The following is a 23,693-nucleotide window of genomic DNA, read 5'->3' as shown; positions in this document are numbered from 1 at the left end:
CAGCAGTGCTACAAAGACAAATGCCTGTAATTTCATTCTGCTTGCTGAACTGATTCTGGTTTTATACTGATTCCATGGAGCAATGCTACCGATTGTACAGCTATAATCATCTTAAAAAGGCATTATGATTACATTGTTATAATGAATTTACATTTCATATGGATGCTGTTTTAAAGCAGGATAGCCATGTATTAAAAGAAATGGTATATAAAAAAGTTTTTTTTTTTTTTAATTAATTTTAATTTCGATGATGAAAATAGTAACAGTCATTATTTTGTCATGATATTTGTAGCAAAATTAATGGTCAGGTAAAAGTATAATTTAAAGGTTCAAAAGGCTTTCATAAATATCGGCTTTGTAGATAATTAATGGTGGCGAAAGTGTGTGAAAGTTGGTGAAAAGAAAGCTTTGGTTTTTTGATTTTTAGATGAGTCGTTCAATGTTATCCTGTTAAACTGAAAACAAGAATCAGACAATACAGAAAAACAACAATAGTTTATTTTTAACCATATTTTGTGTATGAACTACAAACTCTGGTCTCTATAATCGATCTCCATATCTTTTAAAGGTCATGAAAGAATGCTTACATGAAAATCAATCTCTTATTCTTTTACAGCATGTTTCTCTTTTTCACTTTTAGAACAGGTTGTTGGCACATGTAAAATCAAAATTTAAAAATTTTTGTTTTTGTTTTGTTTTATTCTCAAAATGTATTTTTATATAAATCTACCACTAGAACAGCATTCCCTCTCAGAAAAAAAGAAAAGAATGTGAAAAAAAAGAATATTGACCAAAAATATTTAGATATCTTACATACATGAGACAGCTCGACTAAAATGCAACAAATTTACCATTTAAATTTTCAGACGATTTACCTCCAACTAAAGGCAAAAGGGGAAGATGGTTACACTCTCTTATGTCAGCTGAGTAGAATTGTGATCCACATCCCACCACTAGGAATTCAAACACATACTAAATGACTCACATTCAGGTCATTCTATGGTTTACAAATGTGCCAAACTCCACAGAAAAAAACAAAACAAATAACATGATATGGTTGAATCAGTTATCTCTTGGGGTCTGGATTAAGATCACCTGGGGACCTCATGTTATTTAGGAAGTAAAGGTAAAAACATCTGTGTCGTGCGCAGCACATTCAAAGTGAATAAATAAAGTCTTGTGTTACATTTAAATTCACTGATCTTGATTATCAAACTATTTTGAAACATACAATGGGTTTCCAGGCAGAGTAGAAACAGTAGCACTACAATTTGCACTGCAAAAGGTATCAAAGCTCCCATTGATAGTTTCCACTACAGCCTCCATAATTCTTACCCTGGAAGTGGGAGAAGAGTCAGAAAAAAAATCCAAAATAAAATAGTGCACATAGAACTAATATTATGAAACGATCTCTGTATAAGGCGAGATATGGAAAGTAATTTTCTGCAGAGTTTTTCAGAGAACAGTTTGCAGACATGGATTATTAACATATATAATCTATGCAATTATTGTATTACATATCACAGGAGGACCCCAGGTAATACTAGTCCTGTGGGAAAAAGGCTTTAGATTATTATCTTGTTGTTTAATTTCATTCTCTTCTCACATCCTAGACATGGGGCTGTAAGATGAGCTGGTACTGTTCCTCATTAATTCTCACTACTACTTGAAATATGATGAAACAATAAACTATGGGAAGTAGCCTCTCTGTCTGTTAGGTTGAAATCTGTCTGTTTGAGTAGAAAGTACTCACCAAATATAGGCTTTAAAGGTTTATGACTACCTGATGGCGTTTTTGTTAATTTGTCTTTATTTTCCGATGTGCGACTATGAACTCTTGTCAAACGTAGCTCAGAGTGAGGCTAAGCAGTATAATTTAGAATGACTTTGTCCAATGGAAAAGCAGGAAGAGGGCACTGTCATAAGCATGGACCCATGGACATCAAAGCTCCTCAGCTTGACAGTATTGTTAGTATTGAGGTGGAAATATTTTTGGTGAAATGTATGAGCGTGAAAAAAAGTGAGCATACAAATGGAGCAGAGATGTTGACCACTGTCCACCACTGGAATCAAAGTGTAACCACCATTAATCCAACCTTTCAAGCCCATAGAGGATGAACGTTGGAAACTCACAACTTCTTGTTTGTGTGGAGAACCACTTCCAGTTTTCAGGGACAGGCACAGCACTGTGCATGGTGACCCCACAGAAAGTACATGTCACTATCTTATGTAACAGTTGTTTCTATGAGGTATTCTCCTCTGTATAATTCCTTACTGTGACACCTTAATGTATTATAAAAACAAAACTGAATGAAGCATGACAATAGCCTGAGCTTTTATTGTATGTTTCACTGTTAGGGGAACAAAAGCTGCTCTTATTTGTTAAAACTGAACCAGGAGCATGTGACAAATGTCTGTCTAACCTCCACGTGTCTGGTGCCTGGCACCATTTTTCATTGTGAGGACTTTGAAATGGTTTCCAGGGTATGGGCGCCTGCAGAGCTGTGTCCATCCAAAGCCCATGGGCACATCAATTAAAATGGAAATTGTGTTGTCGCTAAGGGAGGGGGAGAGAGACAGGTGCAACCCAAACATCTGGTTGATGCCCGATCCCACACATTCACCCCTAAAGCCTCTTGCAGCATAAGCCCTCTAGCTCAGGGCCAAGTCCTATGGTTGGCAGGGGGCAGGGTGTGAATCTGGGACTGCCAGGCACTGCCCATGTGGAAATGTGGCCCACAGATGACAGGCAATGTGCTCAGACAGCTGTATAAAGGGTTTACGCTCTTTCTTCAGCTCATCAGTCTGCTTCTGACAGAACTCTATCCTGCAGTAATGCAGATGAGGTAAGGGGTCCAGCATGAAAAAGGTGGCTTCAAAGCAATCATCTTCATATGCAGCAGAACTAAGCACCATAAGGTAAAGGTGAGACCATCCTACATTGGAAACATTTCATTTGGGCGCAGCGGACCTTTACCAGAATTTAAGATCATCTTCCTTTTTTTCATGACTTTTGATTTGGATTATGTTAATTCTAACGTACCCATTAATGCTGCTCCTGTATCATGACCTTCAGAGATCAGTATTGCTCTTAATGCAAATATTGACTTTCTCTGTATAATAATCATGTCTCTGAGAAGCTTGGGCTTTGGGTCAAAACAAGTGGAGGTCAGGGGTAAAATTGTATTTTGCATATATATTAGGAACACAGAGACTTTCATAATCAATCTATAGAATTTAATTTAACTAGAATGTACTTCTAATAGTGAGCCTTGACTTTTACAATAGCAGAACGCAGGGCATATTTCCTTCATTTAGGATCCTCTATTGATGACAGAGCAGAATGCCTAATATGTATGTGACAGATCTAATTAAACAGTGAAGCATGAACAAATTTCATCACTGACAGTTCTGTCAATCACTGTAAAAAATAATGAACGTGCATTTAATTCATACCAGTTACAGATGATCACAAAGATTTCATCACTTGATCCACAGCTGGATAAACTCACTAATGTGCTCTAGATTCCTTTGTTACATGGGGAACACGAGGTTACTATCTCATCTGGTCCAAAGTCTGCAGTTTACCAAAAAAGAAAAAAAAAAAAAGAACAAACAATAATTTGCTTCAAGAGTTTTTCTTCGACAGATCTTCAAACAGAGTTTGAAAGCATATTAGTAAACCAATCCCATGAAATGAGAGGAAGAAAAAAAAAACATGAATTAAGTGCTGAAAAAATAATTGCAGAATACAGTTTTTCTTGATTTAACCACAATAGTTTTTTTCTTAAATAAATAACTTCTGTTTTGTAAAGACACTTTTTGAAACAGTAGACATACCCTAATTCCCAAAGTCACTGAATTAACATCACCAGCCAATGATTTGCCAAACACATGAGTCTATTTCTCCATGTTTGAGCCACAGTCCTCACAACCAGTTTTCAGTAATGTCCTGTCAGTAATGTCTTTATGTAATTCCATCAGTTTTATTATGTCTCATTTTGAAAAAAAAGAAAAAAAGTATTAGATTTGGGTCTCTTGTACATTGTCTTTTGAGCTGGCCCGGATTAACAAAGGTTCGTGCGCTGAGCTGTGTATGGAGTTGATAGTGGAGGCATGGTTGTACGCAGTCTTATAGGTGTTATAGTGGTTGAGGTGCTCATGCTCAAGAGGAGGCAGAGTCAGGTGGCCCTCCATGCCCGGGCCTCCTGTTACACAGTCCTCGTCCACATTAATGATCTCAATAGTACGTGTGGGTGCGTGGTGGTTCTGCTGGTGGTGCTGTTTGCGCATCTTGTAGAAGATAATCAGCATGACGGCTGCCATGAGTGTGATTGCAACAAAGCAGCCGATGATGATCTTGGTCGTCTTCATCACCTCATCCAGGCCGTTTAGTGAGCCCTCCCCGCCCAGCTCCGTGACAGGGATCGTGTAAGTCTTCTCTGTGGTACGGGTGGACAGCGGGGTCCGAAATGTGGTGGTAGTTGTAGAGGTGGGTGAAACAGACTCCCATGATCCAGAAGAGGGGGTGGGGCCCACCTTCTGTTGCACAGTCGTGGTGAAGCCTTCATTATGTGGCGTTTCTATGGTTTCCACTGTCACTGTGGTGAAGTAGCTGAAGCTGCTGTTCTCTGTAGAGGACACATTGAGTGTGGCAGATGCTGTCGTGTTACCTGCTGAATTACTGACCATACACGTATATGTGCCTGTGTCCTGCATGGTAACATTAGTGAAGTTCAGAGTGCCGTCATTCAGCACAGAGATTCTGACCTTGTACGCACCGTGTGTCATGATGGAACCATTGGGTGTAATCCAGCTTACTGAGGTCAAAGAGCTGGCTCTGCATTTCAACTCTGCAGCGCTTCCCTCTGTCACATTTAGGTCTGCGGGAGGCTCCACAATAACAGGAGCATAACAGTGAAAGTAGTTCTGGTCCAGCTCGCCAATGTATCGTCCCTTATGGTGGGGAGGTGAGCTGCAGCGGGCACAGCAGCTGGTGTTTGCTGGTACCATCTCCTTAAGCCACCAGCTTAGCCAGAGGATGTCACAGTTACAATTCCACGGGTTGTGGTGCAAGTGCACCCTCTCCAGGTGATGTAAAGGAGTGAAGAGATCATGGGGCAAGAGGGTAAGGTTGTTGTGGGCTAGATTGAGCTCCACTAGTGACTGCAGGTCATCAAAAGAGTTCCTTTCTATGGTCTGGATCTGGGCATGCATCATCCATAGCTTTTGCAAATGGATGAGCCCTTTAAAAGAGCCAGGACGGATGACAGTGAGCTGGTTCCCCGACATCTCCAGTTCATCCAGCTTCACCAGGGGAATTAGGTTGGGAATTTCCTTCAGATTGCACATTCCCAGATTTAAGTAGCGCAGATTGCTCAGCCCTTCAAAGGCCCCCTCAGATATGTAGGAGAGCCGTTTGAGCTCCCCAAGGTCCAACCGCCGTAATGAGGGCACTCTGTTGAAAGCATAGGAGGGAATACTCTCTATGGGGTTATTCCTCAACCAAAGCTCCTTTAGTTTGGACAGGTACTCAAATGCGCCGTTCGGGATGGTGGTGAGGCGGTTATCAAAAAGCTCCAAGGTATTGAGGCTGGCCAGTCCATTGAAGGCCCCCAGCTCAATTTTGCGTATGTGGTTTTTGCTCAGCTGCAGGATCTCCAGATGTCTTAGGTGCTTGAAGCTGTCCACCTTTATGACCTGAATGAGATTCTCTTGCAGATTCAGGTAGCGAGTGTTGGTAGAGATGCCATCAGGGACATCCCGCAGGCCTCGGCGGGTGCAGATGACTTTGCTGAACTGGTTACTACAGGAGCAGACAGAGGGGCACGTCTGAGCACGTACCAGCCCTGCCACCACCAGCAGCTGGAGGGCCAGAAGCAGCACAAACAAAGGGTCGGACAAGGCCCGGTTCCACCTAGGACCTCGCATCATCTGCTGCTGCTGAGAGGAGGTCATCTTGTTTAACATTCATAATTCGCTGACTGGTCTTCCACTCTTTGGAAAGAGGATTTGGGCCCACTGGAATGAAATGAGACACAAAAGAGAGAAGAGATACATTAGATGATTGGATGCATTTGTCTCATGCATGTTTAAGAATCTAAAAATTATCACTGATATAATCAATGGTATATAAAACTATGAAAACCTAGCAAATTCAAATTCCCCAAAACTCAGAAGCTTTTTACTGAATAATATTCTTGCGTATCTGTTGTAGCCACTGATAATCACACACACACCCATACACACACCCATACACACAAACTTGCAACCTTGATGGAGTGCCTTATATCCCATTCTGTTTCTGGGTGCACTGTCCTCGCACTCTCAATCTCAGTCACATAAAACAAAAATCACAATGAAGCCGCCAACCTCTGTGCTGTATCTCTGCAGGAGGAGGAAGGGAGGGAAGAAAAGCAGCTATGACTGCTGTGTCGTGTGATTTATATTTGAGACGGAGGGGGGGGGCATAAATAATAATGAAGCTCGCCACCCACCAGTCCTTCGATCGAGTCAAGATATCTGGAAACGTCTGATTACAACTCACAGTTCCTCAAAGGCACGCATGCGACTGGAATGTCAAACAAGCAAACCAAAATGGGACCGGGGAGTTTGTTTGTGCAGCTCTTTATGTGTCATGCCAGAGGAAACTGTGGAAATACAAACAATGTATTCTTTGATTAAGACTTACTGTGTGGAAGAGAGATGACGCTATGGCACCGATGTGTGAATGAATGACGCATGTTTATTTAGGCGATGCAGTGTATGTTTAAATCTTGTTATCTACTCATTAACCCGAGTATTCCTCAAAGTTCTTCTTCTTTTCATGGTTGCACAATGATTAACGGTTAAAGACGGTGCCATTTGTACAGTAAAGAATAAACATGAGACAGCAGGAAGTGACAAAACAACTTGTGGAACTAAAAAAAAAAAAAAAAACGTTCACAAATTTCCCTTGAAAAGCAAAACGCCCTTATAGGAACGCTCTTAAAAGCAATGATGCTTTTACAATAATTGAACTCATAAAGACAACACAGCTATCTTTATCAGTCATAAACCACTACTAGTGAACATCATACCACTGAGATGGAGCTTCATATTAAATTAAAAGAGTTTTATAGAGACAGCTGAGAAAAAATTGTTTCTTGAATAAATTTATAGAAAGTTTTAAATATTAAATATCAAAAAGCAGGCCTCTTGTGGAATTGAATTCATGAAGGTGGTGATGGTAATGTGTTACACTACAAATGTGCTAATTATCTTAGTTTTAGTGTTAGGATATGACACCCCTGAGTGACAAATTATTGTTACAACTAGATTATAGCTGCGGTGGTTACTAACTAATACCAGTAGTCATTGAGGTATGTGAATGCTGAGACAGGTATATCATTACTACTTGAATAGGGCTATGACGGTCTTGACGGAGCTTTGTTCATGTAAAAGTTGTCAGAATTCATTGGTAGACATTTGTTTTTTCACTGTCTCAGTGAAAGACAGGGAAACACTGGGCAGGTCGGAAGTGAGTCACGGAGCTAACACAGATAAAGAGAAACATTTACAGTCTCTAATCTCTCTGACCTGAATGTTTTTGAATGTGGGTGGAAACTGCAGCACGTTCAGAAAATCAATGTGAAAAATGAAAAAAAATGTGAACTTCACACAGAAAGTGCAAGATTTACAACCTGTAGTGAAATGACAATGATGAGCCCTGATCTACCGAGCCGCAGGTGCAGTTAAGCTACAAATAGCCACAGTAAATCCCCAAGTTTGTCACCAGGAGAACTATGGCTGTCACACACATAAGTTTTAATCATAAACAAAGTTATCTTATCAGCTCTGAGAGACAATGGTTCTCCTGGGATGTGTTTGATGAAAAAAAGTATTATTTTTATATAAATATTTATTATATTTTATATTTAAATAAGGTAATCAAAAATAAACATTGTTATTCGTAGTCTTTGAGTCAGCTGTCAGTGACACTGTGAGTTTAGAACACTTAATGTTTGACTTTTTAAAAGGAAAATGATTGCTGTAAATAGATCAGAGTACTTTTTTTTTTCAATGTGGAAGTGTAAAATAGTGCGAATGAAGACATCAGTGAACATAGGACAGCTCAAAGAGGAATTATGGAAACACTTGAGAAATATTATAGGGCAATGTGCTGACACATGCACAAAACAAAACAAAACAAAAAAAATAAAAACAATAAAAATGCAGCCTCACATTTGCAGTGTAACAGCATTAACATGGCAGCTGGTTCCTGAGCAGAATAGCATAAATCAGCTACAAGAATGCTGTTGTGGGATTACAGTACTTCCTGCTTCTATACAATATGTTCAACACAGACTAATCTGCAACAAAAAGCTCTTCACTTCAGAATGTCAGGCTATTACAGTAACTACTGATTAATTGCTTGATTACTGAGTCCATTAATTCTTCAATTACAAAATTCAAATTCCAAGCAGCTAAAGCCTGAGGGTGGAGAAAGAGTGTGTTTTCATGCAGGGCAACAGGCAAATGTGACAGGGATCACACCAGGCTGAAAATCACATTCCATTATGGCGGCTTTAATTTGTTAGGAATTAAAACCTTTGCACAAAACAATTAACTGTGGTACAGTCTGAGTTTTTATGCTTCCATGTTCAACTGACCCTGTCAGAAATAACTTTTAATAAAGATGAGTATTTATAGTAAGCACTTATTATTCAGACGATCCTTTTTCAAGGTGAAGTTCTAACAATAACATGACCAACTAGAAAATATGCTGAACAGTCTGTGAATAACTAGCCAGCGGATAAGGATTCCCTGTTTCTTATTCCACTATTTACTTATCCTCCTTTTCAACAGATCAAACCTCCAAAAGACATAAACAATGAGTCAACAGAACAGAATCCAAATTATGGCAGCAGAAAAGATGAAGTTGATTTACAAAGCAAAACAATACGTTCTGATGCTGACAAAGGAAGCAGCAAAATTGGATTTACGTGGTGCAGTGAAGGAATTAGATGAAAAGAGATAAGGAAAATGAGATTAAGAAAAGAATGCATTTTTAAACTTTTGTCCTAACAGATTATCAACTGCCAGCTGTCTCTTTGTCTGGTAGAGAGAACTAAAGCATGGCCCAGATTAGCAGGACGGCAGACAATTGAAGAGCAAGATCTGCAACATTTCTGAATTCATTTTTGGTTTGTCAAATGGAAATAATTCACACTGAAGCCAGTCGTACCAGAGAAACTCTGTACATGGCTACATACAACTATGTACGGCTGTTTTGTAGCAAACCATCTTAGATGTCAAAAAAAAAAAAAAAGCGTAATCTTCTACACGTCCTGTCAAAAGATGCAAAGAGTTTCCCGAAAGTTACTCTGGCTTTTCATTATTGTATTGTATTCCAAATTTCAACAACTTCAATACTAGCAAACCTCAGTATTTTTTTCAATTTAACAGATACAAATATGTATAACTGGGTGTCATCAGCATAAAAAACTACAGTAATAGTATGCATGTGTAAAATATGAATATCAGCATATAAAGGGAGATTTATACGCTCACAGTTTAAAAAAAGAGTTTAACTCTATTAACTCACATATTGGAGTAGAAAGTTATTACAACATACTGCAACTGCAAACCTTGTTTTCTGGTATTTAATATAATCGTTTACAAGCAGCAGCTTATTTCAGTTAGATTAATGAGATTGGTGAGGGTCCATGGGTCATCTGCTTGATACATTTTAAAAGGTGCCAAACTCATAATGCATCTTTATTATGCAGTAACAAAGTTGAATGCTTTATCTACTTTACAGACCTGTTATGAATAAACTAAAGACGACATTTAATCCTGTACCTGTAAAGAATCATATGTGCAACATTACTCCTCACATCAGGGTGTAGTTACATCAGTCACTTCACTCCTTTTCCCACAAACCCTCCCTGAGGATCTGCAGTCAGACCACTCGGAGGTAACCAACGGGAATCAACTTTGGCAGCCACAGAAACAAGAGAATTGTCTTTTTGCCTGACACAACTAATCGATACTCATACTGCATAAATACAGCAGCTTATCTGCTGCTGCTATTGCTCCGCTCTCCTTGTCATCTGGAGTATGAACGCACTCAGTACAATGATCACACTTGTCAGTCTTCATACAGTTGCATCTAACAATAAATAACACCCAGAAAACGCTTTTGTTTTTAACCTGAACAAGACTGTCAACTTTGAATATTCTGTGAATCACCTGCCAAATTCACAAGTGATGATTAATATTTTCAGTTTTGAGAATACAGGGCAATACAGCTGAAGTTCTTTCAAGATATGTATCTGTGTAAAATCAGGCGGTCTCATGGTTCTATGGTATCTGCATTAATCAGCTGAGGCCCTGACCCTGTGAGCCTCCCATAATTTCACAGTGGAAATATTTTACATAGATAAGTCATTTAGCTTGTGTAAGTCCCATGTTTCATCATACCCATTCTTTTATTTTTTATGGCTGAATGCACAGTTGCAAGTTTGTGGTTGGTTTCACCAGTGTACACAGTGTGCTCAGCCCTTTTCATGAGTACTGTAATTCTGGAGCCCGTATCGTATTTTTTGCATTATAAATCAGCCAGAAAAGGCAGAATGAATTATTTAGCGGGGCTACAGGAAATTCTAGTGGGGCTAAAGTCCCCTAAAATAGGTCTGGTGTTGCCACTGCTTGGCAAGAAGCACTGAGTGATTTCTTTCTCCTCTCTTTCCACGGTCAACAAACATTTCCTGTCTTCAGCCTTCCAAAACACATTCATAGCTTCGTTTGAAAGGTGAGGAAAGTGAGAGGGGACTCGCCTGACGCTTTCTTCACTGAGTTAATGCCTGAGTGGCCGCTGATTGTGAACTTTTTAGTGAAGAGTGGCTGACAGAGGCTTCGGCTTGGCACACTGCATGGCATGGAGGGAGAAGGATGATGAGAAATTGTGGAGTGAGAGACGTGTGTGACAGAGGGGAAGGTCGGCATGTATGCTATTCTTGAGAGAAGGAGAGAGAGAGAGAGACACAGAGACAGAGAGAGGGGGAGAGATTAATGAGATATAAATCAAATCAGGTCACTTCTTGATAATGCCAGCAATCTTGCAACAGCTCCAAATATAAACCAGAATCCTTTATGGATTCCAGTGTGGGAGGGATACCCACCACATGCATCATAAGCCTTCTCCTCATTCCCTTCTCTCCAGCCTCGCAGCATAAACATAAGAACACACCATGACTAGTGCAGTGAACAGATTAGAAGAGGGTAGGCCTCTGTATTGCAGTTATCATATAGTAATTTTTTTTCTTTTTGGCCACACAGTCGTATTTTGCAGCCACTGTTTATCTTAAGCTGTATTTTAGTATTTCACTAGCGTAATGATGGGACACAGCACCCCCTCCTTCAGCCAGTGTCAGGGCCTGCTGTTTATCTGCTGAGACAGTTTTGCTAATGTTGTGAAGCTGAAAACAGCGTGTCACTCAGTATGACTCAACTGCTTTGCTTCTATATTTGTAATTAAAATCTTTTTTTTTTTTTTTTTTGTCTTCTAGATGACACAGCTTGCCAGCCTTAGGATCTAAATGAAAATATCATCACAATTATGCATAAATGTCGCTGATTGGTTGTCTTTACTGACAGCTAAAAGGGTTAGAATAATTTTTTTGTGTGAGGCTAATAAACTTGTGAGACCTGTAATTCTCTTTTATTTGTTTATCTTTGTTTATAATACTTCATCTTTTTGATCATTGGTCTTTTCTTTCTTTATTTTCTCTATAACACTTAATAATAATTTAATTTAAAGCCTGAAACATTACCATTTTTCCTATAGTAATTTACTTCAAATGACCTCCTGCAGCATACATAATTATTTCTTGAGGTCGATTTCAATAATACGCAGTGGAAAACAACAGGAATCAGTGGCTGACACAAAGCATAGGTAAAGCTTTTTTCACACGCAGACACACACACACAAACTATGAATAATTAAGTCTTTCATCTGCAGACAACCTCTTGATCTCATTCACATTGCGCCAACCACCTACATGCATAAACACACCGGTGATCTTGCTTAGCAGGCTGGATATTATCTGCAGATGATATGCACTAATTAGCCAGAGTACTGCAACTGTTATTTTGATAAGCTCTATGTGTGGTTTCTGACCAATCACTGCAAGAAGCTGCTGTGTTTGATTTGATCAGGTATTACACTGAGTGAGAGTCACAGAGGGGATATCTTCTCTAAATAAGGGATGTTAAATTTCTGATACCATGCTAATATGATAAGGTTCCACTTTCAGATTTGGATTTCAATATCGTTAACAGCAATGTCTAAACCTTTTAGGGCCGTTCATGATCATTATTTCCTGCACGTGCAAGCTGTTTGACCACTGCAAAATGTAAATGAGCTGTTTATGTAATAGCTTAAAATTATGATGAGGTCTTCTTCTTTTTTTTATTAATTTTTGCCCCGTCCAGTTTGCATCTATTACCTGACTCTCAGTGGAGTTTCGCAGGTGAATCAATGAAAATATAGTACAGATCTGTCCAGTTTTAATTAGTTTTACTAACTGCGATTATGTAATTCAAACCTGTGTCAAGTATCAACGTTGGCTTTAAACTCATCTGACAGCCAAACATGTTTTAAGTCTATCAACACATGTATCTATTTTGTATGTAAAATGCACAGTTACATTTATATCACTTCAAATACAATATAATGTATTCAAAACTGTTTGCAAAAAGACACACTCAAATCCCATTATGTGCGGTTGTGTATGAATTCTAGAGTGTACCCCTTTTTTTCCGAACATCTTAACAGATCAGTGCACTGATTTGAAGCCACCGTATAATAAAGTGTGTGTAGTTTTTTTTCAGTGTCTTTTGTTTTAACCAGCCAAGTGAAACAGACAAGCCAAGTACTTTGAATTGGTACTAACTAGCCAAGTGTGACAAACTGACAGCTGCTCCCCTGCCCACAGCCTGACATGCTTCCACTCACAGCTTGTCTGTCTCATCCATAACAAGATGGTGAAATGAATTTGATTCATCTAACAAACACTGATTTAACAAGCAATTGTCGCATGAAAATTTATTAGGAAATTAGAAATGAAGAAGCCCCTGTTAAAAGCATTTTTTTTTTTTTGCTTTATCGTCTTTATAAATCAGCTGATCAAATGTAAATAGAACAGTCTTGATATAAAATATAGCTTTATTTCAGAATAACTGAAAAGTAAGTAGGTCATTGTGATGAGGGGGTAAAAGGACTGAGACAAAGTCAATGCCAAACGTGTTGCAATAAAATTAAAGACAAAATACAAAGTATAGGTTTTTAAGTATTTAGGAAATATAACTTAAGCCCAATTTGGTAAGGAATTATTTCTCTTGGGCAGATAGGGCAATTTCAATTATACCCACATTAATCAATGATTTTAATCCCGTAAGTGTTTGACTTTCCCTCTGTTTGCAAACTCATTGGTCTTACCATCATATAAAATGCAGGCCACACATTTAAGTGCATCTCTGTGATTCAGGTGCTGTGTTTCCTGTTATTTCATCCTCTTAATGCCAACTTTGAGTTGTGACACGGGAGGAAGCAGAAAAGGCTGTTTGTTTTGTTTTTTTTTCTCAGCTTATTAACAGCAACACACGTCCTACTTGGAAACATATACAGTGAAGGAACAAAAAGAAGAAAAAAAAGGACAGCAAGCAAGATGCAAGCGCATCTAATGAGCTGTTCTCTGTCTCAGCTGGTCTGCCTGTAAATTAATTTATGTGCAGCGAGCTACGACACATATTTAACACTATCACCTCACAGTTCCCTTCGTAGTATAAAAGCATATCGAGTGGCATTCAGAAACACGCTTTTTAGTTGTTTGCACTTGTCCACCCTAATAACCTGGCAACACATGTGACAACACAACTTTGCCCTTGGTGTGGCAGCGAGAAAGGAGAATAACAAAGGTCTCCAGTTAGAATGTAAAACAGGGATGTTATGATTATAATTGTAATGTAATGTAATTATCACTGTACTCAGACAATAAACTGACTGGTGTCTTCGTCCAGCTGTTTGTTGGACTGTGTTCATTTAAAAACCTTACTTACATTATAAACTTATTTTGAGTTTAAAGATTGTTAGAAAAAAAAATCCATGAAATCATTTGAATGCAAATGGAAGTAATGACCCACTTTGCCATCACTCAGTAAGGACAGATTTTGCAGTAGTTGCCAACCTGAAAACATTTATGCCTGCATGATGTTTTGCAATACTCTATGCAACTGTCATCATTACAACAGTGACAAGGGTCAAACAATAAGAGCAGAGTTTATTTGCTTCACCTTGGAAAATATTAATCTAATCTGAATGGTTTTGTATGAATGGTTATATGTATTTCCGTGTATGTCATTTTCTCCATGATAAAAGTCGCTTCCAATGGGACACGCAAATGTTCTTATTGAACCAAATGTAAGAAATTCTCATCTAAATCCACACTGTTAAAGAGCTTTTGTAAGAACAAGAACAAGAACTGTTTTGTAAAACAGTCAGAGTCTGCACAATAAAGGTCAAACATCTACTCAAAGTAACAATAAGCAAAAAACATTCTAAGTGGAGGGGGACTTATTGAACTCCCAGTCAGTAACCTGAATGAAAAGAGCACAGCAGAGTCAGAGTGAAATACTTCGACTGAAACTGAGCTTCAAGCACTTTGTCATTTTCACTTTTTTCCAGCATCTGGGTTAAGTTCAGGTTGTGAATAGCAACTTTTTTGTCACATCATCAGAAAAGGATTACCTGCCAGATTCTATTTTCCTCAGTGCCTCTCTATGCAAACGGTATCTCACTGTTTACAATGACGCATCTTTTCTCTATTTTTGAATGAGGTCATTGTTGGTGACGACGCTTTGCTCGTGAGTCACCGTTCTGGTATCTGCTATAGAGAGAGTGGTGTGTCACCACAGCGTGATGAGGATGGTGTATCATTACTGCAGGGCATCACCACTTGTTATTCAGGTGCGGGCCAGTTCAGTTCTACACAGAGACAGAGCAATTGGCCTCCCCCTCAGTCAGAGGATGACCCCCGGTGGGACACATTTTCCTGATAAATGAGCCACAGTAATTTCAATTGGCCTCTATCGGACAGAAGTGCCCAATCAGAAGCTCATCTCCAGCTGCTGGCCTTGAAAATACATGTACTGTATGAGCTGGTACACACGGACACACACACACACTAACACGCACACACGCACTCAAGTATGGATATGTTCATTTTGACACCAGTTGAAAATACACACACACACACACACACACACACACACACACACACACACACACACATACGATACATTAAAAGGCTAGTATCCACTGTATCCATACATATAGGCAATGTCTCAGGGGAGTTATAAGAAACAGGATTTCAGATCAAAATAAAATTGATCTGATATTTTTTTAGTCCTTCTTCCACCATGTTTTGATACCTGTTTAACCTAAATGAAAAAAAAAAAATACAAGCTTTTCAGGCAAAGGTGTGTATGTGTGAGTGTGTCAGTGGTGTGGTGCTTTTAGCATGTGCAAATTTTCACAAGCTGTGTACGTGACAGCCCTCTTGTTTCACAGCGAGCAGCGCGTTGGTGGTGGGGGCTTGCGGGTGACAAGAGGTATTGATAAAATCATTCTTCACCCTGCGAACATTTCAGAGAGGCTGTGGGCAGAAAATGGCTGCTAACTACTCTTCAAGGATGCAGGGATGAAGGGGTCTGTCCGTAATGTTGCTGTCAGTCTACGGAGTGTGGTTGAGGTCAGGGTCAGCATGCATCACTCAGAGTCTGACCGAGCCACGCAGAGGTCATTCTGAGGCTGTGAACCCGGACGTTCAGGCGGCGCGGCCTCCTCTGTGATTGAGTGGGAGCTCAAGAGAACATTTGAGGTTAGAGGGAGATAGGGAGCGCACTGATGATATCTACAAACCAGACACAAAACCAAAACGATACAGTGTCTGGAAGTATTCTAAAATGAAGTCTCTGTTAAGATTGAAAGTGTCAATTCAATCATCGGGGAGTTTAATTCCCGCACACTTATAATCCCTTTGTCTTGACGCAATCCAACAGGAAACTAAGAAGTGATTTACATAATCAATAACTGTTGTGGCATTACAGTAAAACCAGAATTGCATCAGTACAATGAGTCAGTGAGCTAAAAGAGCAGAACTGGATGTCTGTTCTCCGTCTCTGAACATATGACTGATTTTAAGATGTGTTCAGTGTTGACATGTTCAAGGAGACATGCTTGTAATGTCTGCTTGATTGATGTGTCAGTATACCAGTGTAACATTAGTGGAAGTCAAGGTCAGCTCTACAGAGCGTCTGCTAAGAGAATGTTTGCTATTCATGGCAAGAAAAAACAATAAGTAGAGCCAAATGTCAAATAAAATGTGTTGGAGACATCTTGTAATGGTGGTTTTGAAACATGTCATTACAATAAAGAGTTTCATCAATCATCTTAATTTACCTTAATATAAATGCATTCTTGAGGGGGTAATTATCATTTGATTATTATTTAATACTTTAATTAAGATCATACTTTTTTTTTATATTTGGGCTGTGCATGTCAGTAGAAATGACAATAAAACGAGACAGTAGTGCGCCTAATCATTGTCTAAGACATTTTGCTTAGTACAGTATTTTTTCATGTGAAAGGTTAAAACCCAATAGCGTAATTCTCAACAACAACAATTTTGTTTTAGAAATATCACATTAGATTAGATTTTTCCAACAAAAAACTTTTTTTTTCCATTCAATCACCCATCGCCACGTGTGAATATATACACTTGCATTTAAAGTATTGAGACCCTTTCACTTCTTCTTCACAATTTGTTACTTTGCAGCCTTATGCTAAAATCAAAAAAATCATTTCCCCTCATCAATCTTCACTCAATAGCCCATAATGACAAAGCAAAAAACAGAATTGTAGATTTTTTGGGAAATTAATTATCAAAGAAAAAACTGAATTCAGACCCTTAGAATTTAGCTCAGATGCCTTTGATTTCTCTTGATCATATTTGTGATTTTTCTTCACCATGATTGGAGCACACCTGTGGGGAATCAGCTTATTGGACATGATGTGGAGAGGCACACACCTGTTTTTATAAAGTCTCACAGCTGACAGCTGAGTGCATATCAGAGCAGCTGCCAGAACTGCCTGCAGAGCTCAGAGACAGGATTGTGTCGAGGCGCAGATCTGGGGAAGGCTATAAAAACATTTCTGCTGAATTGAAGGTTCCCAAGAGCACAGTGGCCTCCATCATTCTTAAATGGAAGATGTTTTGAACAACCAGGACTCTTCCTGGAGCTGGCCACCGGGCCAAACTGAGTTACTGTGGGAGAAGGGCTTTGGTAAGAGAGGTGACAAAGATCCTGATGGTCATTCCGGGTACGCCGTCTTTGTGGAGATGGGAGAAGCTTCCAGATGGACAACCAGTGCTGAGCTTTATGGCAGGATGGCCAAATCAAAGCCTCTCCTATAGGGGTGGAAGATCTGGCCAGAAGATCATATGGGAATCTTTCTGGGTAGGATCAAAATGCACGATCTGCATCACAATCTGCATCCTGTGTCCATTTTATCGTGAAAGTCCTGACCAGAAGTTGTGATTCGAATGTTTCTGCCACTTTGACACTTCTTCTTTTGGATGTTTGTCTGCTCGCTGTTATTCTTTACCCACAACGCTGGCTTTCACAACCAATCACACTTTTTGCTTATTTCGTATAGAGTATTTGTTTGAACAGCTTATGAGCTGCTATATGTAAGTACTTTAATTAGAAAGTTCAGATGCTGCCCCGGCTGATGCCGCTCCGTGTTTCCCTGCCTGCAGGCAGATCTCTTGTCCCGCGGACGAACTCCACCACAGTGTCTTGGCCTGCAGCTGGTGACACTTGTACTGGTACTGTACTTGAACCAGTACATGTGGCACTACGCCAGACTCGCCACAGCTGCAGAGCAGAACAAGGTCCGCTGTTGCCAGCTGCAGTTAGCGGGCTAGCTGTTTAGCCATTAACAATGGGCTGGTTAGCAGCGATTGAACTTTTACTTTTAAAATGATCTAATTATAGCACATTTTTTATGACATGATCTGTATGATTCATCTGAATAGTAGAGCGTATCTGCCAAAGTAAGACTGTCCACAATACAAGACTGTAAGATCACCCAGCCCTAGCCTTTCCTCAGTCAAAGTTTGTTTTAAAAAAAAAAGAAAAAAAAAAAAAAAAAAAGCACCTAAAGGACTCTCAGACTGTGAGAAACAAGATTCTCTGGTCTGATGAAACCAAGACTGAAATGTTTGGCCTCAATTGTAAGTGTCATGTCTGGAGGAAACCACTCATCACCTGCACAATACCATCCCAAAAGTGAAGCATGGTGCTGGCAGCATCGTGTTGTGGGGGTGTTTTTCAGCGGCAGGGAGGGAGACTGGTCAGGGTTGAGGAAAAACTGAGTGGCTTAGGGACAACTCTGTGTATGTCCATGAGTGGCCTAGCCAGAGCCCTGACTTGAACCCTATCAAACATTTCTGGAGAGACCTGGAAATGGCTGTCCACTGACAGTCCCCATCCAACCTGACAGAGCTTGAGAGGATCTGCAGAGAAGAATGGCAGAAAATCCCCAAATCCAGGTGTGTAAAGCTTGTCACATCAAACCCAAGAAGACTTGAAGCTGTAATCGCTGCCAAAGGTGCTTCAAATAAGTACTGAGTCGGTCTGAGTGCTTATGTCAATGTGACCTAATGTGAGTTTTTCCTTTTGCTTTTGCTAGAATTCTGCTTTGTCATTATGAGGTATTGAGTGTAGACTGATCAAGAAAAAAATGAATTTAAAGGATTTTAGCATAAGGCTGAAACATAAAAAAATGCGAAATAATGAAGTGGTATGAATACTTTCCGAATGAACTGTTTGTATGTCACCAAGTGTTTTTTTTTCCTGAAATTTGCTACATTTTAGAGGAAATAAAAACACATGAAATTATTCCATTACACAAACTATATTATTTCCATGAAGAAACCTGATCTCCCGCCCCACTGGGACTTCACATACAAAGGGTGGATAAAATAAGAGAAACGCCACATGAAAAGGAGCTTTGAAGTAAGTGAATCATAAAAGCAACTATTCATGTGAGTCATATCAAATAAGTTGAGTGCCATTTCGCTTTTAAAGAGATCTGACAGTCACCACTTTTATATGTGACTTTTGAATCAGTGCCTGATTTGCTGCTGCATCAGCCGTAATAAAAAAAAAATAAAAAAAAGTTCCAGAATGACATATTATGGCAGGGATAATAGATGCAAACATTATGACATCATATGGCCAACACAGATAAACAGTATCATCAGCCTAGAGGAACAGTGGTTGGAAATAAAAGCTTCCTGACACTGCGACAGTGGTTCACACCAAAAGTAGAGCAGACGTGTAGTGGAAGTTACACGCATGACTTACAGCAGGGCTGTTCACACCAGAGGCGTATTTCTGTGCGCGGGCCAGCAGCCCTCTGAAAAAAAAAAAAAAAGTTCGCCTGACACAAAGGTGAAATGTCTTGTGAAAATAGACTTCTTACAATGTGAGCAGAGGTACCAGCACAGAAACACTGCTGAGAGTCATAAAGTTCTTCTTATTTTTTCCACTTCAGTAACTTTATATCGTTCTATTCTTTCCATTTTCCCCACAGACTTACTCATGCATCAAAGTAGCCGCATGTCATTTCTCATTCTGTACTGTGCTGTGATTGAATAAAGTCTATAAGACTGAATCTCTCTCTGTCCATTTCTATCGATCAAACAAACTCTAAACACCTCCTTCAGTAACAGAGCTGATATTCATTTGTATTTTTGTGAAATAGGTGCCTTATTTTTTAAAGACCTTGTGCTCAGCATTGCTAGAACTATAGCTTGAGGTTTATGGGCTGTATGTGTTAATCTGTACCACCTGTGCATCTGCTATACACAGAACAGCAACAGAACTTTTTTTTGCTAAAAAAAATGCAAAGCTATGGCCTCACCAATAAATCAACATCATTGAGACAAAAATAAATTACTACACACAGTACTTGTCAGTATTGTGGCCTTGGATAAAAAGAGTTTCAGTGCAGCAATCGTGTCACTCTCAAACAGCTGGGATCCAAGGCTAATGGTCTAACACACATAAAGAGCAATGAAAGAGTCTAAAACAGTTTATTGGCCGTTGATATATTGTTGTTGTTGTTTCCGCTCGCTGGGTTTAATTCTGAGAAAAGTCAAAGGATGCCCACAATATACCCACAATCCCACCTGTTAGTCATGGTTGTGTTTGTGTAATGCAACAGTTAGCCGTCTTATGGGAGTCGTTATGTTCAATAATTGCTCTGCATGGCCGATATTTCAAAGGGCCCAATTCACCCCGTGGTGCGAATATTTCTCCCCTATAATGTGCCCATTCTCCAAAAATGACTATTCTGCAGACAAGCTGCTAAACAAATCCAAGAGTGGTCTCAACAGATGTGCAAATGATTCAGTCTTTATGGATTGCACAGAGATGTTCAATAATGCAGACTTTGAAGGTAAACCTGAAAGAACAAGAGGCTTTCCCCTCCTGAAGTATAATTCAATTACTCAATAAAAAAAAAAAAAACATCCCTGGACTTCTCGGATGACATTTCCAAAACAAGCATTCAGGAGGCAATCGCTGCTCCTTCATACTTTCTGAGTTGATGGTGTTTCTTTGTCTGCCCTCTTATAATCACACTGATTTAAAACTTACATATCGTAACTTAAAAAGAACTCAATGGCTCGGTTGTGAAATAGCATTAAAAATAAGTAAATAACTAGAAGAAGTTTGCAGTTCATTCATTCAGCCGTTCATTTACTTTCCCCACTAAATTCTTCTTATGATCACAAAGTTCTGGAGGGCAATCCCAGCATTCACAGGGCAGACAGAAGAGAAACTGTGTGTTCCCCACACTTTCAGAGGTGTATTAGCAGTAGTTTGAGATAATAAGGATGATTTATTTTGGCTGAAAAGGTCCATTTTCAGGGAGTACTCTGAAAGAAAAAAAAAAAAACAACAAAAAAACAGCTGTATCCATTCTGAAGTACTCACTATCTCTCTCTGTAGCTCTTAATATTTTTTCAAAAGAGAGCTGAATATGATTTGTATTGATTTGTACTTGTGGCACATAATAAGGGTTCAGATTGGTCCCATGAACAAAACCAAAAGTATCTTTTTTGTCTTTATCTGTCTTTCTTTTCCTTTGAAAGTATCAGATTGACTCTTCATGTGTTTTCACCAGGGACGAAAGCGATCGAGCTCATGATTCTCTTCTTACCTGCCAGTTCAATCACAGTTCCGAGGGGCTCTGGTCATCCTCATGTTAACTTCCAAACTCTGGCCCTGAAAAGACAAGAGGCAAACTGTAAGAATACTTTAAACTAGATAACACATTCACCGTGATGCAGTTTGCGGCCACTGTGTTTCATGGGCTCGGTGGAGTACAGGCCATGAATAATGCACTGTTTTGGAAAGATTATGATGTATCTACGCAGCTACCAAAAATGCAATTTTTTTAAACCCCCAGGACAGAGTACATCTAATTCAAAATTCTCTTTACTGTTTCTAAATAATCATTGAGTCATCTTGTTAGTTTTCCTTTCAACCACTTCCTCAGCGCTCTCTGCTGATGCTGATATTTTAGGGCCTTTGAGAACCTCTATCTAACAAGAGGGGGTTTACAGTATGCTACTGTAAGTCGGAAGAGCTCATTCCCCAGGGACAAGGGGACAGTCAAAGCCATAAAGCCTCACCAACGCACACGCGTGCATAGCCTGCACACACAAAGACACGTACTCACAACACAGAGGACAGACCCTGCTGAATAAATTATGGGGGACAAAGGCAAATGGAGATAAAGCTCTCCATCATGCCCGCCGTCCATTAGTGCAGCGCAGGAACTGTGAGTGCAAATAAGTGTGTGTTTGATCCACATCATTGTGTGTGCCTATCATGACCCCCAGACTTTGTTTTAAGATAAGGGTTTTGCCGTCTGTGTCTCATTTATGCAGCTTTGGCAGTTGAGTACTGTTTCCACATTAAAGTTGCATTACATCCAGATGACCAGCGGCAAATGGTTGTACAATGTTGCAAACACATCTCTGCCTGTCTAATGTGCATCTGATGACAAACAGAGGAGAAGAGCAGGCTTAAAATTAACGACAGCTGCCTGTGAGACTCTCGGTTTGGGGTGAAAGCACAAGTACAAGATGATTCTGACGTGAATCACAAGTGTCCGTAAGCAAATTGCGAGTCAGTTGCAAATCTTCCTGTTTTGTTTTGTTTTTTTGGGGTTTTTTTTGAAGACCAATAATTATAATAATTAATGATTAAATGTAGATGGGTAAATCTTTTGTATTTTATTGTTGTTGCAGGACAGAAAACTTGAGACTGAAGTGTTTTTGCCATGAAGTCTTAAAATAGTCATCTCTCAAGTCCATGTCAAGCCTCACATGAGTGACCTAAAGGATAGGGCTGGTAATATTCTGTATTTTATTTGTTTATTTTTTTCGACAAATCCTGTGAAAAAACAAGAGCAAACAATGCATCAGTCTGTATCTCATTACTTCCCAAATCTCCCAGTGTGTTTATGCACTAAGCCTGAACCCCATTTGTTCCTACTGAGGATGTAAACAATGCTCTAAAACAGTTGGGCACTGCTCTAGTGAGATTTACAGCAGCAGGATAGTGTATGTGGGTTTCACTCAAAATAAACTCCAGTGCCCGTGTTCATCTAAATGAGGGAACATGTCACCCAGTGCAACAGTGTGGCTCACTGATGTTTTTTTTTTGTTTGCTTTTTTAATACTTTTTGGACAACAAAGGAGCTCTGTGGCACAGAGGAATAAGCTACTATATCAGGCTGTGGATACACACACAACATTTGTTAGAAGGATCAATTCATTGTTTATCTTGGTCTTTTCAAGGGATTTGGTGACAATAAGAAAAATATAAAATATCAACAGACTTATCCTTTAAGTCCAACTTCAGTCTAAGTCTCAAGTCTCCAGCTGTACATTTTGCTCCTATGGTGTACAGCACATGAGCATATGATGGTATGAGAGAAGTGGTGAATTGTTTTTGTAATTGTTGTGTAGCTGTCCACCTTGACAAGGTGACCTGGTAATGCAAGTGACATAACCGGAGCATACAGTAAAGCAACAGGAAGTGCAGCGTGTTTGAAGACCTATCCGATGCTCTCTGGCTGAAACTTCACTAAGATTGACAAATGATGCCCGCGAAGAAGATGATAGCGGTGATGGATATGGGCTTTGCCGTTCTAATCATTATCATTGTTGTTATTATAAACAACATCAATATTGCAACGCACACACACTGCCCGGCTTTCCTCCCTCTCTGACACAAAACACAGCGCATCATTACATTTTTCAAAGCGGCTCTCTAGTCCTTGTGTTTCGAAATGTGTCCAAAAGATGTACAGTATGTTCTCTCTAATTAAAGAGAAAGAACCACACTCAACCTTAAACACAGAGACAGTCTGCTCTGTCAGAGACATCTGCTACTTCAGTGCTGGTTGAGTCTTTCTAGGATGAGAAAAGAGATGAAACAAAGTGTCTTTCTATGTACATATACACTGTTTTGCCATTTAACTGAAGGATAAGAGTGCAGCAGCC

General features: G+C 39.5%; 1 protein-coding gene across 1 annotated transcript; it reads right to left on the bottom strand.

Annotated features, from left to right (window-relative positions):
• Positions 1–3,791: 3,791 nt before the first annotated feature.
• On the bottom strand, positions 3,792–21,373 carry LOC111228678 (leucine-rich repeat-containing protein 4C-like). The gene is made up of 2 exons (XM_022754683.1): positions 21,338–21,373; positions 3,792–6,021 (listed from the first exon to the last, which is right to left on the bottom strand). The coding sequence occupies exon 2, from the start codon at positions 5,968–5,970 to the stop codon at positions 4,024–4,026; it is 1,947 nt and encodes a 648-aa protein (XP_022610404.1). The 5' UTR covers positions 5,971–6,021; positions 21,338–21,373; the 3' UTR covers positions 3,792–4,023.
• Between the last annotated feature and the right edge of the window lie 2,320 nt (positions 21,374–23,693).

Source organism: Seriola dumerili, unplaced genomic scaffold (genome assembly GCF_002260705.1).
Source record: "Seriola dumerili isolate Sdu_G_001 unplaced genomic scaffold, Sdu_1.0 BDQW01000219.1, whole genome shotgun sequence".
NCBI classification, from domain to species: Eukaryota; Metazoa; Chordata; class Actinopteri; order Carangiformes; family Carangidae; genus Seriola; species Seriola dumerili.
The sequence above is the reverse complement of the archived record's forward strand: the minus strand, read 5'-3'. Positions and strand labels throughout refer to the sequence as shown.